This window comes from Cynoglossus semilaevis, chromosome 2 (genome assembly GCF_000523025.1).
Source record: "Cynoglossus semilaevis isolate Cse_v1.0 chromosome 2, Cse_v1.0, whole genome shotgun sequence".
Lineage (NCBI taxonomy): Eukaryota > Metazoa > Chordata > Actinopteri > Pleuronectiformes > Cynoglossidae > Cynoglossus > Cynoglossus semilaevis.
The window spans coordinates 13,405,059-13,421,982 of record NC_024308.1 but is presented as its reverse complement, the minus strand read 5'-3'; the positions used below and the strand labels follow the sequence as shown (position 1 = coordinate 13,421,982).

The 16,924-nt window shown below is 38.2% G+C and overlaps 2 protein-coding genes across 2 annotated transcripts in view; both read right to left on the bottom strand.

Moving 5' to 3' along the window:
- The window catches only part of LOC103399890 (1-phosphatidylinositol 4,5-bisphosphate phosphodiesterase gamma-1-like), a 784,699-nt gene that overhangs the window by 658,628 nt on the left and 109,147 nt on the right, over positions 1–16,924 (bottom strand).
- On the bottom strand, positions 5,763–16,579 carry rgs5a (regulator of G protein signaling 5a). Its single transcript, XM_017042070.2, has 6 exons — positions 16,433–16,579; positions 15,628–15,741; positions 14,157–14,218; positions 10,524–10,690; positions 8,266–8,452; positions 5,763–5,925 (listed from the first exon to the last, which is right to left on the bottom strand). Exons 1-5 carry the CDS (start codon positions 16,474–16,476, stop codon positions 8,288–8,290), a joined length of 552 nt encoding a protein of 183 aa, XP_016897559.1. The 5' UTR covers positions 16,477–16,579; the 3' UTR covers positions 5,763–5,925; positions 8,266–8,287.

Below are 16,924 nucleotides of genomic sequence, written 5' to 3'. Positions count from 1 at the left end.
GGGGGGGGGGGGTTGGAAACACAACTGCTGCTGCACAGTTACCTTCCCTCTCACCCCAGGTGTGAAGACCTCTCCACACAGGAGAAGCAGAGTCAGTAATGAAAAAAATAATAATCAGCTTTTCTCTGTTTCCTGCCTGAGAGGTGTCCTTAAAGAACCTTCCATGATGAGTTTCTTCTCCTCTGATACAGACAAAGAAAAGAAAAGAATATTAAATTCACCTTTTTAGTTGTTTTAGTTATTTATTTGTTATCATTTTTTTTATTAAGAGTGTTTAAGAGTGGTCTTTTCGGCCCTTGTTTTTCCACGTGGAGGTCCCACTGATGCAATGAAAAAAATGTGAACATTTAAAAATACAATAAATTACCATTAAAAATATATATTTAACACATAAGGAAATCTATTCATATTTCATTTGATTCATATTTATTAGTCTTTAGTTACAGTACTTGATAAGTATTAAAAGATCTTTCTCAGCATTGTTTGGGAAGGTTTTCATTTTTCATTTTAAGAGCAACGTGTTCAGCTCTACTTTTGAATATGAAACCATTGGTGCGAGGAAGATACGACACTGATGTTTGTCTTTCTCCCCTTCTCTCCCTCTCCCTCTCTTTGTGGAGGGGGGAGAGTGAGAAACTAATGATCTTATCAGACATCCTCACATCGTGTGTTTGACACAGAGCAGCTGCCGTAGTGTGGAACACAGACATCGTGTCCTAGGACAGAAAGTTTCTCCAGTAGCTGCTTTGGGATGATGGGAATAAAATAATCTTTGCCAAATATTATCCATGTTGTTCCTGTAGCTAACTTTAGCCTAGCTGTGAAATTTCAACAAGCTGACCTGCAGAAATTATCATTATTTGTGGTGTATGCAGCAGAAGTGGAGACATATTGAATTTATTTGTATAATTTACAGAATTAAATCGATGGCGGCGATGTCTGAGTTTGTCAGATGCAGCAGTATTTTAGGGCATCAGGGGGAAACTCAGGCTAAAGTCACACAACAAGATATTTTCAGTAAAGTAACACAGTTCAACTGTGACTTAAACTCAGACCTTCTTGCGTGTAAGGCAGAGATGGAAACCACTTCACAATGGAACCAGTTTATAAAGTGCTCGATCATTAACAGTGAACACAAGCTCCTCTGTGGCCTTGAGCTTTGACAAACTGTGACATTGTGAACTTACTTTTTTGGGACGGGTCCATGTAACATCTGCGGCCTCATAATTCCATATTAAAGTTTCATTTAGACAGTTCCAGCAGATGGATCATCAGAATCCTGGGAAGTTCTGCGACTAGATTTGAGCCTCTGTTCTCCTAAAAGTACACTGAGACAAACCTGTTCAAAACCATAGCCGGTATTCTTCACTTAAACCATTAGACTCCTAACTAGCTTTTTAAAGATGCAGCACTCACTCTATGACACCAAGCCTAAATAAATGACACTGTACCTACTGTAACGACACTGAGGTGAACCACTGACACTGACGACAATGCTCCCTCACCTCTGCCAAAAATTGCTTCACATCGTACAAATATTTGACATGCATTAGCAAATTATATGCATTTTTTCAAAAGTACTTGATTGACAAAATATAGCAAGTTTATTTATTTAATTTGACCAGGTGACAAATTACAATCTATTCCATATTCAATATATTCAATAATGCAGTGTCAGAAACTATGACATTTTTATAAATCATAATATGAAATATGAAATTAATAAATGTATATATTTATTTCTAACATGACAGAGTAAATTTGGTAGTAACAGGATTTTATGATTTTTAATAATATTTCTATATTTCTATATATACTATATTAATATAAAGCAGGAAAAATTGAGTTTGTTGTGTGAACAATTTGTGACTCCATAGTGTCGCCATAGAGCATAAGGCAAGGACTGTTAAAAAAACAAAACAAAAACAAACAACCACAAAAACAAAAGCCTATCTTGTTTATTGTGGGGTTTACTGGCTGCTGCATCATCAGACACTTGACAACCTATTTATAATGTTTTCTTTAAACATGAAAACTGGTAATTGTTTTTTCGTTCAATTTTCTCAGAATTGTTAGAACTCCCTGCACCAGTGTTGGCAAAAACAAACTGTTGTTTTTAACGAGGGTCTCAGTGGGTTCTCAGATGATGCCTCACTTGCACCCGTCTACCTTGTATGGTCTGGATCCAACAGGTCAGCGTTGGCCTCTGAGGAGCAAAATTCTGGTTTTGATTTCAGGTTTTAGTGCCAACATGTCAGCATACTCTAATCAGCAGACATTCCCACAGTTATAAAACAAAATTCACATCGGATCTTGATTGATATAAAGCATGACAGCTCTGATCGATGTTCCCAGAAATCTGCCGACGAATCACAGAGGAATAAGTAAGAATATGGAATGTTTCAGTTTTTAGGTTTGTACTTGACGTGAGTTGTTTGGTTATTTTTAAAAAAGACAGATGTGGACCGCAGGCAGGCAAATCCACGCAGGCTCTGACCTTGTAAATATACATATAAATATATGTATATTATATACACACACATATATATATATATATATATATATATTGTATATACATATATAGCTATACACATATAAATATATCTAATATATACATATATAAACAGATACATATAAATATAAACTAAATATATAGATATTTATAAACTATGTGTACAGGATTGTGTTGCAGTGAATAATGGTGGTTATATATACAGTATATACATCCATATTTATATATATTTACATATATCTATAGCCTACATATAAATATATACCAGGTGAGGATTAAAATAGATGGATAATGATTCCGAGTAAATACTGGAAACAGACGTTTTATGACTCAGAATCTGAAATTCTCTTCAACACAAATCTGCCAGCTGCAGAACTCAGGGGAGGATGACAAACTTTATATATTCCCAATCTCTTTTTACAAGAATACTGATCATTCTTTTTTTTAGAACTGAATAAAACCCAGCGGGGCTGTGTGGAATCCCTGTCTCCAGAGTTGCCAGATACAATTTGGTGTTTTAATGAGAACTTAAGTGGGCACTCAGCTCTCTGCCTCTTCAAATCATGCTGCACTTGTGCTTGTCTACCATTTATGGTCGTGATCCATCAACGCAGCGTTAGACCCAGAGGAGTTAATTTCTGCTGTGGTTCGATTCTAAATGCCAACTTGTCAGGATGCTTGAATCAACACAGATATTCCCATCACAGGCTGAAAATAAAATAAAATATAAAATAAAAAATAAATAAAAATTATTTTAGTCAGACTCACACAGTGTGTGGTTTCATGTCAAAGATTTAACCACACGTAAATAAAGTGCAGGCAAACCTGTAGAGAAACGGAGACTACAGTGATTTAAACATGAAACATGGATGAGGCAAAAACTTAAATATTATGAAATGTGTTGAAAAATTAGATAACAACTTTCTAACAGATTTATTTGTAACATCATCGTCTTCTTTCTTCTTTTCAATTAATGATAAAGGCAGTGGTGTCAAACATATGGCCCTGCAGGCCGTAACTGGCCCGCTAGTGTGTTCAATCCGGTCCGCTTGATGAATTTTAAAAATAATAATAAAAAAAAATACACAAATACTTCATGTTCAGGATATTTTTTGTACAATTATTTTTCATTAAATACCAATAAATAATAATTATAAACAACAAATATTTAAATTACCTGTACGTCGTTGCATGAAAAGAGAGGGGAAAACATGGACTTATTGTTACTTATAGTATAAATTGTTTTTGTCCATTTGACAGAATCTTCAGAACGTTCAGGTCTTCAGGGGTTAATTTTATCATGTTTCAGCCAAAGCACTGATATAAAAATGACCTTTTGTGATAAAAAAAGTTAAAGTGCAAATTCAAAACTACCTAAGGGTAAGAACTACCGTTTCAACTCGACAAAAGTCTTGTCTAAAATGTCAACCTAAAAGTTTCTAGCCTTTTCCATCTATTTCTATAAAGTGCAGCAGTAACAGACTCAGCAGCGCAGCCTTCTGACAGTGTTTGTGTTGGCAGTCACTTCTTCAGCTGCATCTGTTTCCAGTCAGGTTTTTTTTTTACTCCTGACTGACATTGTGTGCAGTGTGTTCTTTACCGCACCGCGGTCCATGAAGATTAACCAGAGAAAGAATCCCAACAGTTGAAATAGGTTGAAACACTTTGATTGGTTTTACCTTCTTGTTCCCACTCTCCTCCTGGTCTTCTTTTATCAGCAGCAGAGAGTTCTGTTGTTCTGTTTTCAAATTCAACAATTGATTGTTTTCCAGAAACTCAAATTCTCCGAACACATCGCCGTCATGACTTCAGTTTATCTGGGCGACCACCCTGGATTTGCTGGGGAGTCGTTTGAGGATCGCGTTTTGTCATTCTGCCAGCAACTTTTAACTGCTCTTTTGGGCTGGTCACGGAGCAGAGAACGGATCACTGGGACAAAAAGCATGAATGGAGATCACGAGAAGAACGATCTCTAATGACGCTGATGTGGTGTTGTGACAGAGGACGGAAAGAATTTGCATTCCTGTAAATAATTGACAAAGACGGGACGATAGGGTGCAATTAAATACAGTTTTATGCCACTAATGACGACTGGATATGAACCTTTGAATGACATTTGCATGTGCATGAGACTGGAGTAGAAAAAAGCTGTTCAAAAATAACAACACGATGCGAAGTGTTCGACGTTCAAATGTTGCTCAGTTTATTGTTGTGGTAAAAACCCTGAATTAAAATTTAAAAATGACAATGTTGATAGTACTGAGCAGTGGATAGTAATGAAATGGTGACATCGTTGGTTCACTATTTTTCACTTTTCATTTTTTTTAGTTCTAGTCTCAGATGATACAAATCTCGTAATTTTCATCTCTGTCATCTTTAACCATCATTTTCACCAACGTTTTCTTTGTTCCTTCTAAGTCTATTCAGTTATGCACTCTGTCTTTGACTTACACATGTTTGCACATTCTTCTTCTACACTCAAATGGTAGTCACTGAGCAACGTCACCTTTACCACTTCTCCTTATCACCTTCCTAACTTCCATTCACACTGAATGGTCTTCAGTTGTCTGCTCTCCAAACTATGTTCTCTCAAAGCCTCAGAGCTGGACTGTCACTCCCCTGAACTGAACCCATCAGTCACATTGACTGCATCTCCATCAACAATGTCATACTACCTTCACATTTCACGTTTTGCACCACTCTTTTGTACTGCCAGGGGCAGTGGTGGCCTAGTGGTAAAGGAAGCGGACTTCGGTCCGGAAGGCCCAGGTTCGAATCCACCAACTGCCAGGTTGCCACTGAGATGCACTGACCATGGCTGCCCACTGTTCACTTGGTGATGGGTTAAATGCAGAGGTTTTCATTGTGCATGGTGTGCTGTGCTGTGCTGTGTCACGATGACAAATAAAGATAAGTTTAAGTTTTAAGTTACTTCTGCAACTCCTGACTTGTTGTTATGGATTTCTTCCAGTCCATAAGGACAGGATTTTTCAGCATTTCCTAAACTTGACCAACCAACCAAGTTTTTATTGAATTTGCGTTGAAGAAAAACAAAGTGACAAAGACATGATGTTTCGTCTTTTATGACAGAGAAAAAAGAAAAAAAGAAAAGAGAAAAAGACTCGTCTTTACCAGCTCGTTATTCCAGCTATTCACCCTTTCAAACCATTCACTCAGAGAATAATTTAGACAAAACAGCTGGTTGAACCTAATAGATATTTACACATAAAAATAAATACATCTTCAGCAATTGTATGCATATATATATTTTTATATGGTTGACTCACAACATACATGCATGGCTACAATTTAAAGTGAATACTCAGCACTGTCAAAGCCCTCATTGGTGTGTGGCACGTCAGGTGACGACAGCAGACTGGCTAATCCGTGTCTCAACAAACCTGCAACGATGCCTGAAAAAACAGGTTTTAATATGAATTTTAAAAGATCAGGACAAAACTGTTTGACTTGTTGTTCAACTTCCTGTTTCATTTGTCACAATGGACACAATAAGGACTTGTGGAATGCTGAATATCGAAATATATTTTTTTTCTTGGTTAATATTACATATATGCTTGCATTGTATATATGACTTAAAGCAACAAAAGATTAAATATAACCACCGTACGACTCTCACAGTAAACTAACTGAGTTTACTGAGACCTTCTCATCGCTGCAGCTACGCTATCACCTACATCTGTGACCAATCAGAAGGTTAGTTAAGTGAGTGTACGTGTTATAGTGGTATAATGAAGTGAACCATAGTAACTGTGGTGGTGAAGTGTTAATGAAATGTTACACATCAGTATATATCTTTTTTTGCACATGCTTTTTTTTGTAGTCTGCTTTTAAAATGTCGACAATTCTGTGATTTAGCTGTTTGGTGTGACATAAAAATACATGATGTGCTCTGGCTGTTACATAGACTGTAAATAAGAAATGGACATAGCAATGTTGACGCATAGTTAAAAAAAAGGAATTTGACAAGATTTAAAAAAAAATTAAAATTGAATAGAATGTTAATTTTTTATTACATTCTTATAATTCAAATGTATCATATATATATCATAAATTTAGCTAAGATTTTAACATCTTAATCTTAATCTACAGATTTTCTGGACCAGGATTTTGTCTTGTTTGTTGACTTGTTTTGTCGATTGTTTTTTAACTAAATAGGATCGTGAAATATATATTTATATAAAAAATGTGTTTAATTGACAAAAATTTCAGAGGAAGAGATTTAATCCATGAAGTTAGGAGTAGCCTTCATTTTTTATTCTATGTTCATTTCTTATTATCGGTCTATGGGCTTCAAACCAGTATTGTCAACGTAAAGTGTAGCAAAAGCAACCAACAATTCAGTTTTCCACGTTTTTCCTCCTCACAAACCATCAGGCAGTCCTCCTCAGTAAATAAAGACAAAGAGAACATGCTCTCGGTAAAACTGCTGCTCTGTTCGCCTCATTTGTTTGTTTTTGCTTAGATTCCATTCGACATGTTTTTCCAATCTTAGCCACTTACATTTGAGCTTCACCGAACTCTCACACTGTATCGTACTTAGGACCAAACCGAAAGTGAATAGACAAAAAGAGCGCTGTCGTGATCGCAGGTCATTCAGCATTAACACCACAGGTTATTTTATTAAAATAGACCAAATATTTGGTGTGTTTTTACAATAAAAAAAAAAATCTCCTTCAATTTTTGATGCAGGAAAAATAACAAACAATTTTTGTCTTCTTTATTCCCAATTTTTTTTTTTTTGGGGGGGGGGCTCCAAAACAAAACAGCTGATTCATTAGTAATAATTGAGTCATTGCTCATATTTAAGGTTTAACTACCTGTTTGCTCAACTTGGACTTTAAAATGACCCCTCAGTGGCACCAGATGGAGCTGTGATGAAGTGTTCTAAAATGCCCAGTTAGTGCAGCTGATTTATAGTGAAGCATGAAAGTGTTTGTGCCACATGAGAGGCTGCGTTAAAGAAGCTCCATCTGTAACTGGGCCTGAACAGATGCTACGTTTCAAAAAATGTAATTACAGTTCACGTGGGAACGCTTGAGGACGTGCAAACGCTACAAAATTGTCAACACTCCACTTGGACTGATTTGAACTTCCCAAATGCTAATGAACTCAAATGGAACACACACAAAAAAAAGAACAAAAATGAAAAAAAAAATATTAGCAGTGGAGGCAGAGTGAGTTAGTAATGTTTACTGTAATGTTTGATACGTGGAGGTTGGTACTCACGAGGTTGGAAAACATGGCAGCCATTTAAAATTTCCTTTTGTTTGTTGACAGTAACAGGAACACACTGAGCTAAAAGTCAGTGACGTATTCTTGGAAGTAAATCAATCGACGTCATGTCTAAAAAAATGTAATTTGGTGTAATGTGAGTATTATTTTGAGTTTATTTTGGGAAACTCGGTGGTGTTTGTGTGTAAATCTTTCTACAGCTGTAAGTGGTTTATGTCAAAACCATTGGTTTACAGCAGGGTTTGGATGATACGGACATGGTTACAGGGTCGAAGACAGGGTTACTGAATGTCCTCACAACTATAGAAAGATGTGTAATGAGGTGAGGTGGTGGTACAGTCCAGAAAGCAGCCTCTGTTTTTTTTTTACTCAAGGCTCCAATGTTAAACTCTCATTTACAATGAAGGAAAACTGAGAAATTTTCAAAAATCTTCAAATTTTAGGTTTTTTCTATTCTACTCGATGCTGCTCCTTGAAACCCCACCAGCCCTCCACCCCACCTTCTCAGGTTCCTGCTCGGTCTTAGTTGACCAGCAGTTCCTGGTACTGGTCGGACCGCAGGAACCGGGCGAAAGAGTCCTTCTCCATCAGGGCGTAGATCCTCTTCTGGGCCAGGTCAAAGGTGGAGGGAGAGAGATCCACCAGGTTCCTCAGAGTGACGTCCTTGGTGAAGTGGTCAATGTTGACCTGTGATTGGACAGAGACAGTGACGTGAGGCAATGGTTACATCACGGTAGACTCCTGTGATTTTTGTGGAACACAAAATAAAAACCTACTGGAGTAGACTATACAGGGTTTACACCAGGGGTGTCAAAGATACAGCCCACGGACCAAAACTGATCAATTTTGAAAAGAAACAAATACTCAAACACTTCATGTTCAGGACAGTTTTTGTAAAATTATTATTATTTCATTAAATAATAATAATAATAACAAACAAAGGGGGAAATATGGACTTTTATATATAATATGGAATTTATAATTTTTTAGGTTATGATTGTACTGGTCCGTGAACTAAAATGAGTTTGACACCCCTGGTTTAGACCGTTCTCTGCAGCTAGGACGTTAAAAGTGGTTGACAACAGGACACTGTGGCCCTGATGAAGTGTTTGTTCTCACGCCTCTTGCCATCAGCCTGACTTTCATCATCTGTGCACTGATGGCCAGTGGTGTTTAGTCTACATTCTTTGTAGTGGGTATGCAGGTAAGGCCGGTAAAACGGCTCTAATGAAGCTGCTTTTGAGGATGAATGGGTAGTTAAGGAAAATGTGCACGGATGACTCAACAAACCACTGGGGAAAGAAGGGGGAATGAAGAGTAGGATAAAAGTCCATCATCATCATCAAAGTGTCCTCTAATCTGTGTTTATTTTTGACACTGATGGTGTGGAAACTCAAACTACGTCTCATCCTCAATTCTAAAGGATCCATTCCGAGTAAAAGAAATGTTTACAATAACCTAAAAAACAGCCAGTCGGTGAATTCCAAACACTAATATATTTACTTCCTGTGACAGGAAACTCTCCTTTTGTTTACGTGACACTTTACTGAGGCGAAAGACAGCAAAGTTCAGTGAAGTTGTGTTCAGCCATTAACAGATCCCTGTACACCACAAAGTTACATGTACTGTCTCTACTATAGTGTGGTAAGAACCACATATCAACTCTGACCATATTTGTAGATCAGCTCTGTATCTGATTTTTCTAAAGTCTAAACTTTTTTTTGTTCTGCCACGGCTGATCTTGTCCAGATCTCTGGTAACTGATTGCAGGTGTATCTTAGCATGTACAGTACGGACAGGAGCATGGCTTAAATCTTCTCATCCAACACTTTTTAGAAAAAAAGTGAATTACTTCATTCCCTGGAAATGTCTCTGCGTCAGTTTTTTAATGCCATGTATCATGTTCTTAAGACAGACATTGGTTGTTCCTCAAAAGTCACGTTCTGGGACGGAGAATTGCGTTACCTAAGCGAATGTGCTTTGTGTGTGTATGACTTGTTCCTGTGTGCGTGATTACACCGTTCACAGGCATGTTGAGTCTCAGAACATTCTCTGTCAGTAACCTCATCTGTTTACACTGCTGTACGCCCGTCCTCCCTCACTCCACTCCGTCTCTGTGTGATTGGCCAGGAAACTCTTACACCCAGATCTGAGGTAGGTGATAATAACAGCAATAATAGTTTTATAATCTTTATTTAAGTTCTTAAGAATTGTAATAAAAAAACAAATCCGTTTTGAATTTTGGACTATGATTAACCTTGAACACATGTCTGCAGCGGCGTGGTGTAGGGAGAATGCCACAAGGCACTGATGCGCCTTGTCTTGTTGCCCCTACCCTAGTTTTGGTCTTACTTTAAAATTCAGCTTCAACTCACTTGGAGCGAGTTGCAAGCATCAATCGTCAGAATTAGTTCATGTTTAACCAGCAGAATTAAATTTGCTGGTAAAAACACTACGAAGGACCAAAACTTTAATTGAGTTAAAAATTTAATTTAAATACTTGTGCTCACTTATTTTGACAAATCTTGTTTCCAGTTTTCATTTCATTTTATGATGAAGGATATTAATGTCACAAAACGACCCAAAAGATTGAGACGGCCACTGCCTGATAGATGACCCAGTGTCTCCGACTTTGACTTCATATTGAAACGGTTACTCTAATAGAAAGATAGATAGGCCGTGTGAAGCATGCTAACCCCGTGATTAGCTTGATGAGCTATTTTTACTGGTCTAATCAAATTCTGCAGGAACCTCTGACCTCTCTGGGCCCCTCGGATTGGATGTAATCTTCATAGATTTTCTTGGCCTTGGTCGACATCTTCACGGGGTCCTTGGTCTTTTTAAAGTCCTCGCAGGCCGTCCAGAACTCAATGTTCTCATCACTGAACTCAGACTGCAGGAAGCTGCGGAAGGCAGCCACGCCGTCTGCACAGAGGAAAAGGCACATGGAATTACAGGAGATAAAAATGGGAATTTTTCACAGACACGACACTTTCGGCTATGGTTAAAATATGGCAGCGTGGATCGATGAGGCCATATTTACCATCTGTCTCATCCGTTCTTAATCATCTTCATTTCACCAACTGCTACATTTATTTGTCAATGGGAATTCAGACAGATGATGCAGGATTTATGGGAATGATGCTAACTGACAACTGGTGTTTGCAATAAAACGTCAAACATCTCACAGGCTTTGAAAAGTTTTGTTTAACGAAAAAATTTGAAGCCTAAATTACAGCACATGTGATTTTCAGAAGTGACAGGTTTGGACGTGTTCAGGACATTGGAGGGGAAGGGGGTGCCAGTTTATTTAACAAAAAGCAAAATAACAGGACTCATGTGAACGGACAGTGGTCGCAGAGAGTATAAAACTGAATGTTAGCCTTGGTTTTAAGTGAGCACTCATTTCTGTATCGAAAACATAATTGTTTCTCACAATGTCAGTGAAAGGTCTCATTGTCTGGATGAACATGTGGTGTGGATGATAAGCGTCGGGGCTGCAGCCCCAGGCTTTTATCTGCCATCTAAATGGCTGGTGTGGTTCAAAATAGCACCGAGCCGCAATCAAGATGCAGGTTTTTTTGTTCTTTTACTTTTACCCTCACGAACCCTCGGCCCAGGGGGAGGACGGGCACAGGCGCTGATGACAATCTGATTGTGTTGTGCAGAAAGTATGTTCTGAGTTTTTGTGACTGGCTTTGTTGTGTCGTTCAGCATCATTTAGTTGGAATTTTGGATTTTGTTCTTTTGTGTTGTGGAAACTCAGATTTGTTTTTGTTTGTTTACAGATTACAACAGATACAAAAGAAGGAGAGCGAAGGGAGATCTATGTGGACTGTAGGACCATTAGATGTTTCTGTAAATCACTGAAGTTTTACCTTCTGAAAACTGTAATGGCTGATACTGTAAATAAATGTTTGATGAAGTGATCTAGAAAGTGTACTTTTTTTTTGGATTTATTTGTACAAATGAACACCAAACCCTTTTAGATGTTTCGTAGTGAATGTTTGCCCCTAAAGGGTGAAACTGAAAATAACAGTTGCCTTAATTTTTTTTTTTTGGAGTTGATAAATTACTGGGATTCTCAAAGAAAAAAAAAGCATTTTAGATGAATGTGACATTAAAATCTCATGTAGATGCTGTAAATAATCCTATATGGTGGGACTTCACTTCACCCCCCTCCATTATACAGTAAATTTAGATGTTACCATAACAGACTAGAAAGGTCCTGCTGCCACCCACAGAGCCCCCTCCCCCAAGACCACAGCTGCCTCCGCCGCTAACATCTGTACTCAACTTATTGTTCACTTATTAGCAGCTGAGTTTACATGCAGCGCTACATACCGTCGGCCATTAGGGTTAATCATCAGCTCTGTTGGCTGTGAGGTAAACACAGGAACCACTGCAGGTTCTCAGTGTGTGTGTGTGTGTGGGTGTGTGTGTGCTGCATGTTTGACCACCTGAGAAAAGTTCATATATCACGTCAGAGTGAACATTAAATCAAAGGAGCCTCTAAAGTTTCCCGTGGACTCTGTCCAAAGATTCAAAGATGAAAGCACTTTGACTTATCAGAGGGACAATAAAAATAATTCTGAGGTAAACAAAGGGCTTTGCTGTTATGGAAACCAAACTCTGCTGGGTTATTGAGACTAAGTAAATAGTCTTTTTGACGGACACCAGATCTCAGAAGAGACACGTTACATAACAGCAAGCATAGCGTTGGACGGCGCTAAATAATGAACCTGTGATGGCCGTCTAATTCAACGGGTGACTTGATTTCAACGTGAACATCAAATAATAATGTTAGATAAAAACAATTAACCTTAATAAACACTCCTAGGGAACTGCTAGTCAATGCATTTATGAATCAGTTTCATTTCCCTACTGTGGCACAAAAGAAAAAATATTGAAAATGAAAATCATGTTCTCTGATGTACCCTAATGGGGGTGCAGCCCCCATAGTGGAAACAACTGCCGTCGGTGATGAATACAGTACAGAAAAAACTACTTTTTCTACATGGTTTTGCTGCAGCCAGTGAAACCAAAGTAAAAGCAGGAAAAATCTTAAAACACAACTGTGAACACTGTGATCAAACCAGCAACCTCATATCTCAGCACTGTTCCATTGTGTGTCAAGGAATTCTAAAAATAAATAGGCATGACATCAACCTTATTTTCAGTTAACATAATAAGTGTGGGCAGCCGCAGCCCTTCCTGTGTTTACTAAATATGTTGCCACTTTAAACAGTGTTAAACTGAAAAATTGTTTTTTTTTAGAGTCACAATAGACAGTGTTGTGTTTCTCTGCACGGCCCAGACTCTGGACACGTACACAGCCCGCTCTCATGCTCACGCTCTGAATGACACAGACAGGATGTTTAACTGCCCCTGTAGGATTAGACCGAGGAAGGAGAACTTAAAGATCTGCGACACTAAAAACCAATGTCCCCTTTCACACACTGACATCAAGGTCATTTACTGTTAATCCACTGCAAAATGTTGGTATTCCCAAAGTCCAAAGTTGTTTTTTTTGCCTCTGATTTATACATATTACCAATCAATGCAGCTGTTTATCAGTGATCAGGGGAATATTTGGTATTTGCGTCATTTTTGTAGACCTGAAAGGCACGTACAAATACTTAAAACGTGTGTTTTTTAACATTAAAGCCGGTGTACACAACAAGAATACATGACCTTTTCAAAACAAAAGGTTTTTTTTTACTAACATTCTGAGGTTCCTGCTGGGTAAATCACAGAGGAAAACAAAGAATAATGTTGATGAAAGTTGATAATGTTGATGAATCATGTTGATAAAAAGCTGCCCTTTTCTCCCTTCCTCCTTTTATTTCAGGTAATTCCCGAAAGTGTTTACCAACAGGTACTAGATGAAGTTGGAAAGGGATCTGGAGGACGGTTGTGAGTAGAGGGAGGGGGGGGGGGGGGGGGGGGGGGGGGGGGGGGGGGGGTAGGACCAGTTCATAAGCTGAGATCAACTACTGGATTTACAGAAGTATATATTTGTTATTCAAAGATTAATTAAGGTCAGATTGAAGTTTTCATTTTGTGGTTTGAATAAAAAATAATCGACTAAGAGGTTGTCAAGATAATTCACACCGTTAATTTGGAGATCAGCTAGTTAGCTCGTCAAAATCTATGCTACACTCTGCATAATCTACAGTTAGGCGGGGGAGTTATCAAAGGTTATAGCTAAAAGGAAGGTCGCTAAAAGTTAGCTAAAACTGTATCAACCACAGATACAGTTGAATTAATCTGGTCTGAATCTGTAAGAAAGTAAATAAATGTAATGGCCTAAAAACAGTATTATTATTATTGGTTATTATTGGTCCCCGGCCCAACTGAGTGACAGAAAGACAAAGAGAAGTTGACCTACAGCTGTTGTTCAGGACCCGATCCAGACCATCGCGCCACTGAGCAGCCTCGTCAGGAGAAGGCCTGTGCAATAATAAAAAAAACAAGTTTAAAAACAATGCACATCATTAATACCAGTAGTAGTACTGTAGTAGTGGTAGTACTGAGGGCTTTGGGGTCAACGGAAAGTTTGCGAGGCATGCACGATCCATCCATCATTGAAACATTTCTGAGCGGAGGCATAAATTATTATTACATAAACCTTCAACCTTTATTAGAGCAGCATTTAGCCGATCCCTTGCAGTCGGTGAAGACTTTGAGTCCACGGCTGCGTCTGAACCACCGGCTGTAAATACTGCAAATATTTCACGTCAGACTTAAGTCCTTTATAATCAGATATGGACTTTTCATCTGGAGGTTTCACTGATTCGCACCTGGAAAACATCCAGGGAGAAATGTTTGCTCCTGGTGCAGTGTTTCCCCCCCGGGAGATTCACTGGCAGGGCTGAATCTAAGAACAATTTATGAAGTTAAAGCTACGACAAAAGGTTTTCAAGAGTTTGTGGGACTTGAAGGGCCCCTGACTGATACGGGCCAGAAAACAATATTAAAATATTGTTGCATATTTACATATACATATATGTAAATACATTTTCTAGCATTTTATATTGTACTGTAGGGTAGAGAAGTGACCAGCCAGTTAATGGGATTTTTTTTTTTATATATTTGATTAAATAAAATATACAGAGCGATACACGCTCTTCAGCATTAGTCAAAAGGTTCTAAGACAATTTGACAAAAATACATTTATTAATTAAATGAACTGAGCTATTCATCTATTTGTGTTCTATTTATTTCTAAACACTTCTATGTGCAGTGTTTTGATGCGATTTCTTCTTCTGGGATTTGTCTTCTTTATGAGGTCACAATCCACTTTTTGATTTTTTTTTGCCTCCCCAAGAAACAGGTTCCTTTAAAATGCTCTTTCAATTTTTAACCTATAGAGTATATAGATTTGTCGTTGTACAACACAGAACCAACTTTACAAACAGTGTGAGGATTGCCGTCGACCGCTGAAGGTTGTGCGTTGGTTACAAAGAGTCGAAAGGTAATTTAACTTTTACGAAGGTTTCAGTTTTGTTGAACTGCATTTTGAATTGATCGATGTCGAGCCATTTCCAAACATAATGCAGACAAAACAAGAAAGTCCTTAAAGGGATTCAGGACTGAAACCATCCTTGACCTCTGACTCCATTAACCGGTGCTAATGTCCACACAGAAGACCCGTCTCGTGGTCTGACCAGAGCCCTGGACGTCATCTGGAGAGGTCTAATGTCTTCTGATCCCACACATGTTGCGCCTGCTCAGGGATCTGCTCGGCCAATTTACCATCAATTATCTCGTTAACGCTCAGGCAAACACAACACCGATGCCTTTCTAACAGGCACCACGTCTCTGGGGGGCACAAGAAGGGAGCGAAGATTAGCACTCACTTCTGCAGCTTCTCCGGCTTCTTCTCAGTCTTTTCCTGGTATGGGATGATGAGGTCAATGGCATTTTCTGGCTTTTGCAGCAAAACTCCCAATTTTGACTTGATCTCCTTTGCCCTGGATGACGGTAAGGAGAGAAGAGGAGAGGAAAGGAGAGGAAGAGGTGAATAGAAGATAAAGACACAGAAAAGACAGTGGCTATGATTTAATCCTAGATGTGACAGATTATCACGGCTGATCGGTCCATCCTGACGTGACTGAGCTACATTTCATTTATAACTTATGACTTTGTAATTCAGAGCAGATGAATTTAAAATTCTACTTTTTCCTTTCACATAAGGATGATTCTGCACAAAGTAAAATTAACACACTTTAAACACAATACGTTTTTCTATCTAAAATATATTTGTCATCAAAATTATTAGGAAATTATTATTTTTATGAATGAGGTGATACATCAGCTGTTTTAACATCTTCTGCTGTAAACATATTTCAAAAATTGTGTTTTAAAGAAAATGTATTTTTCTGAAAAGTTTTTTTATTTTTTAAAATGAGTTTACTTTTTTGTTTACATCTAACACCAGAGATTATCATTCAACACAAAGGTTATATATATTTTAAAAAAGAAGTAACACATTTTTGTCCTAGGCACCTGGGAAAGTGTTAAAATGGAAAAAACATGTATTTTTATTTTGAGCAGATCATTTCAAAAGTTTATCTCTAAATGACTACCTACTAATACAATTAGACAAAAAGTTAAAAAGAAGAAGAAAAGTGGTTAAAGCCACCGTGATGTTGCATGTCTCACCTCTCCAGGCAGGTCTGGGGCAAAGCAGCTAATCCTTTACACATTTTCCGGAGGTTTCAGTCGCAGCAGTTCTGTTTGACTCAGTCTTCCTGTCAGCACGTGGGGAGTCTCAGAGACCTTTTTGGCTTCGTGACTCTGGCTTTCAGCACATAAAGAGTTTCATAGAGACGCCCTATGGGCTCTGGGCCAGTGGCTAAGCCAATCAGACTGGAATGTGGAGTCTGACTGGAGAGGAGCTGGAGATGATGAGGATGTGCACGGCTGTTCCAGGATCAGTCAGTCTGGAGGATGAAGGGCCACCAGAAAACATTAGGGACGCAACACAGATTGACATTTTAGTCTGAGTTCTTCTCCACTGGAGTCTCTGCATTTTTTAATTTTTTTTTTTTTTAAATCACCTACATTTATTTATCATGTACAGACACAAAGAGATCTTTTATATTTTTTACTAACAAGATCAATTCTAAGTTTTGAGATTTTAAACTAGTAAAC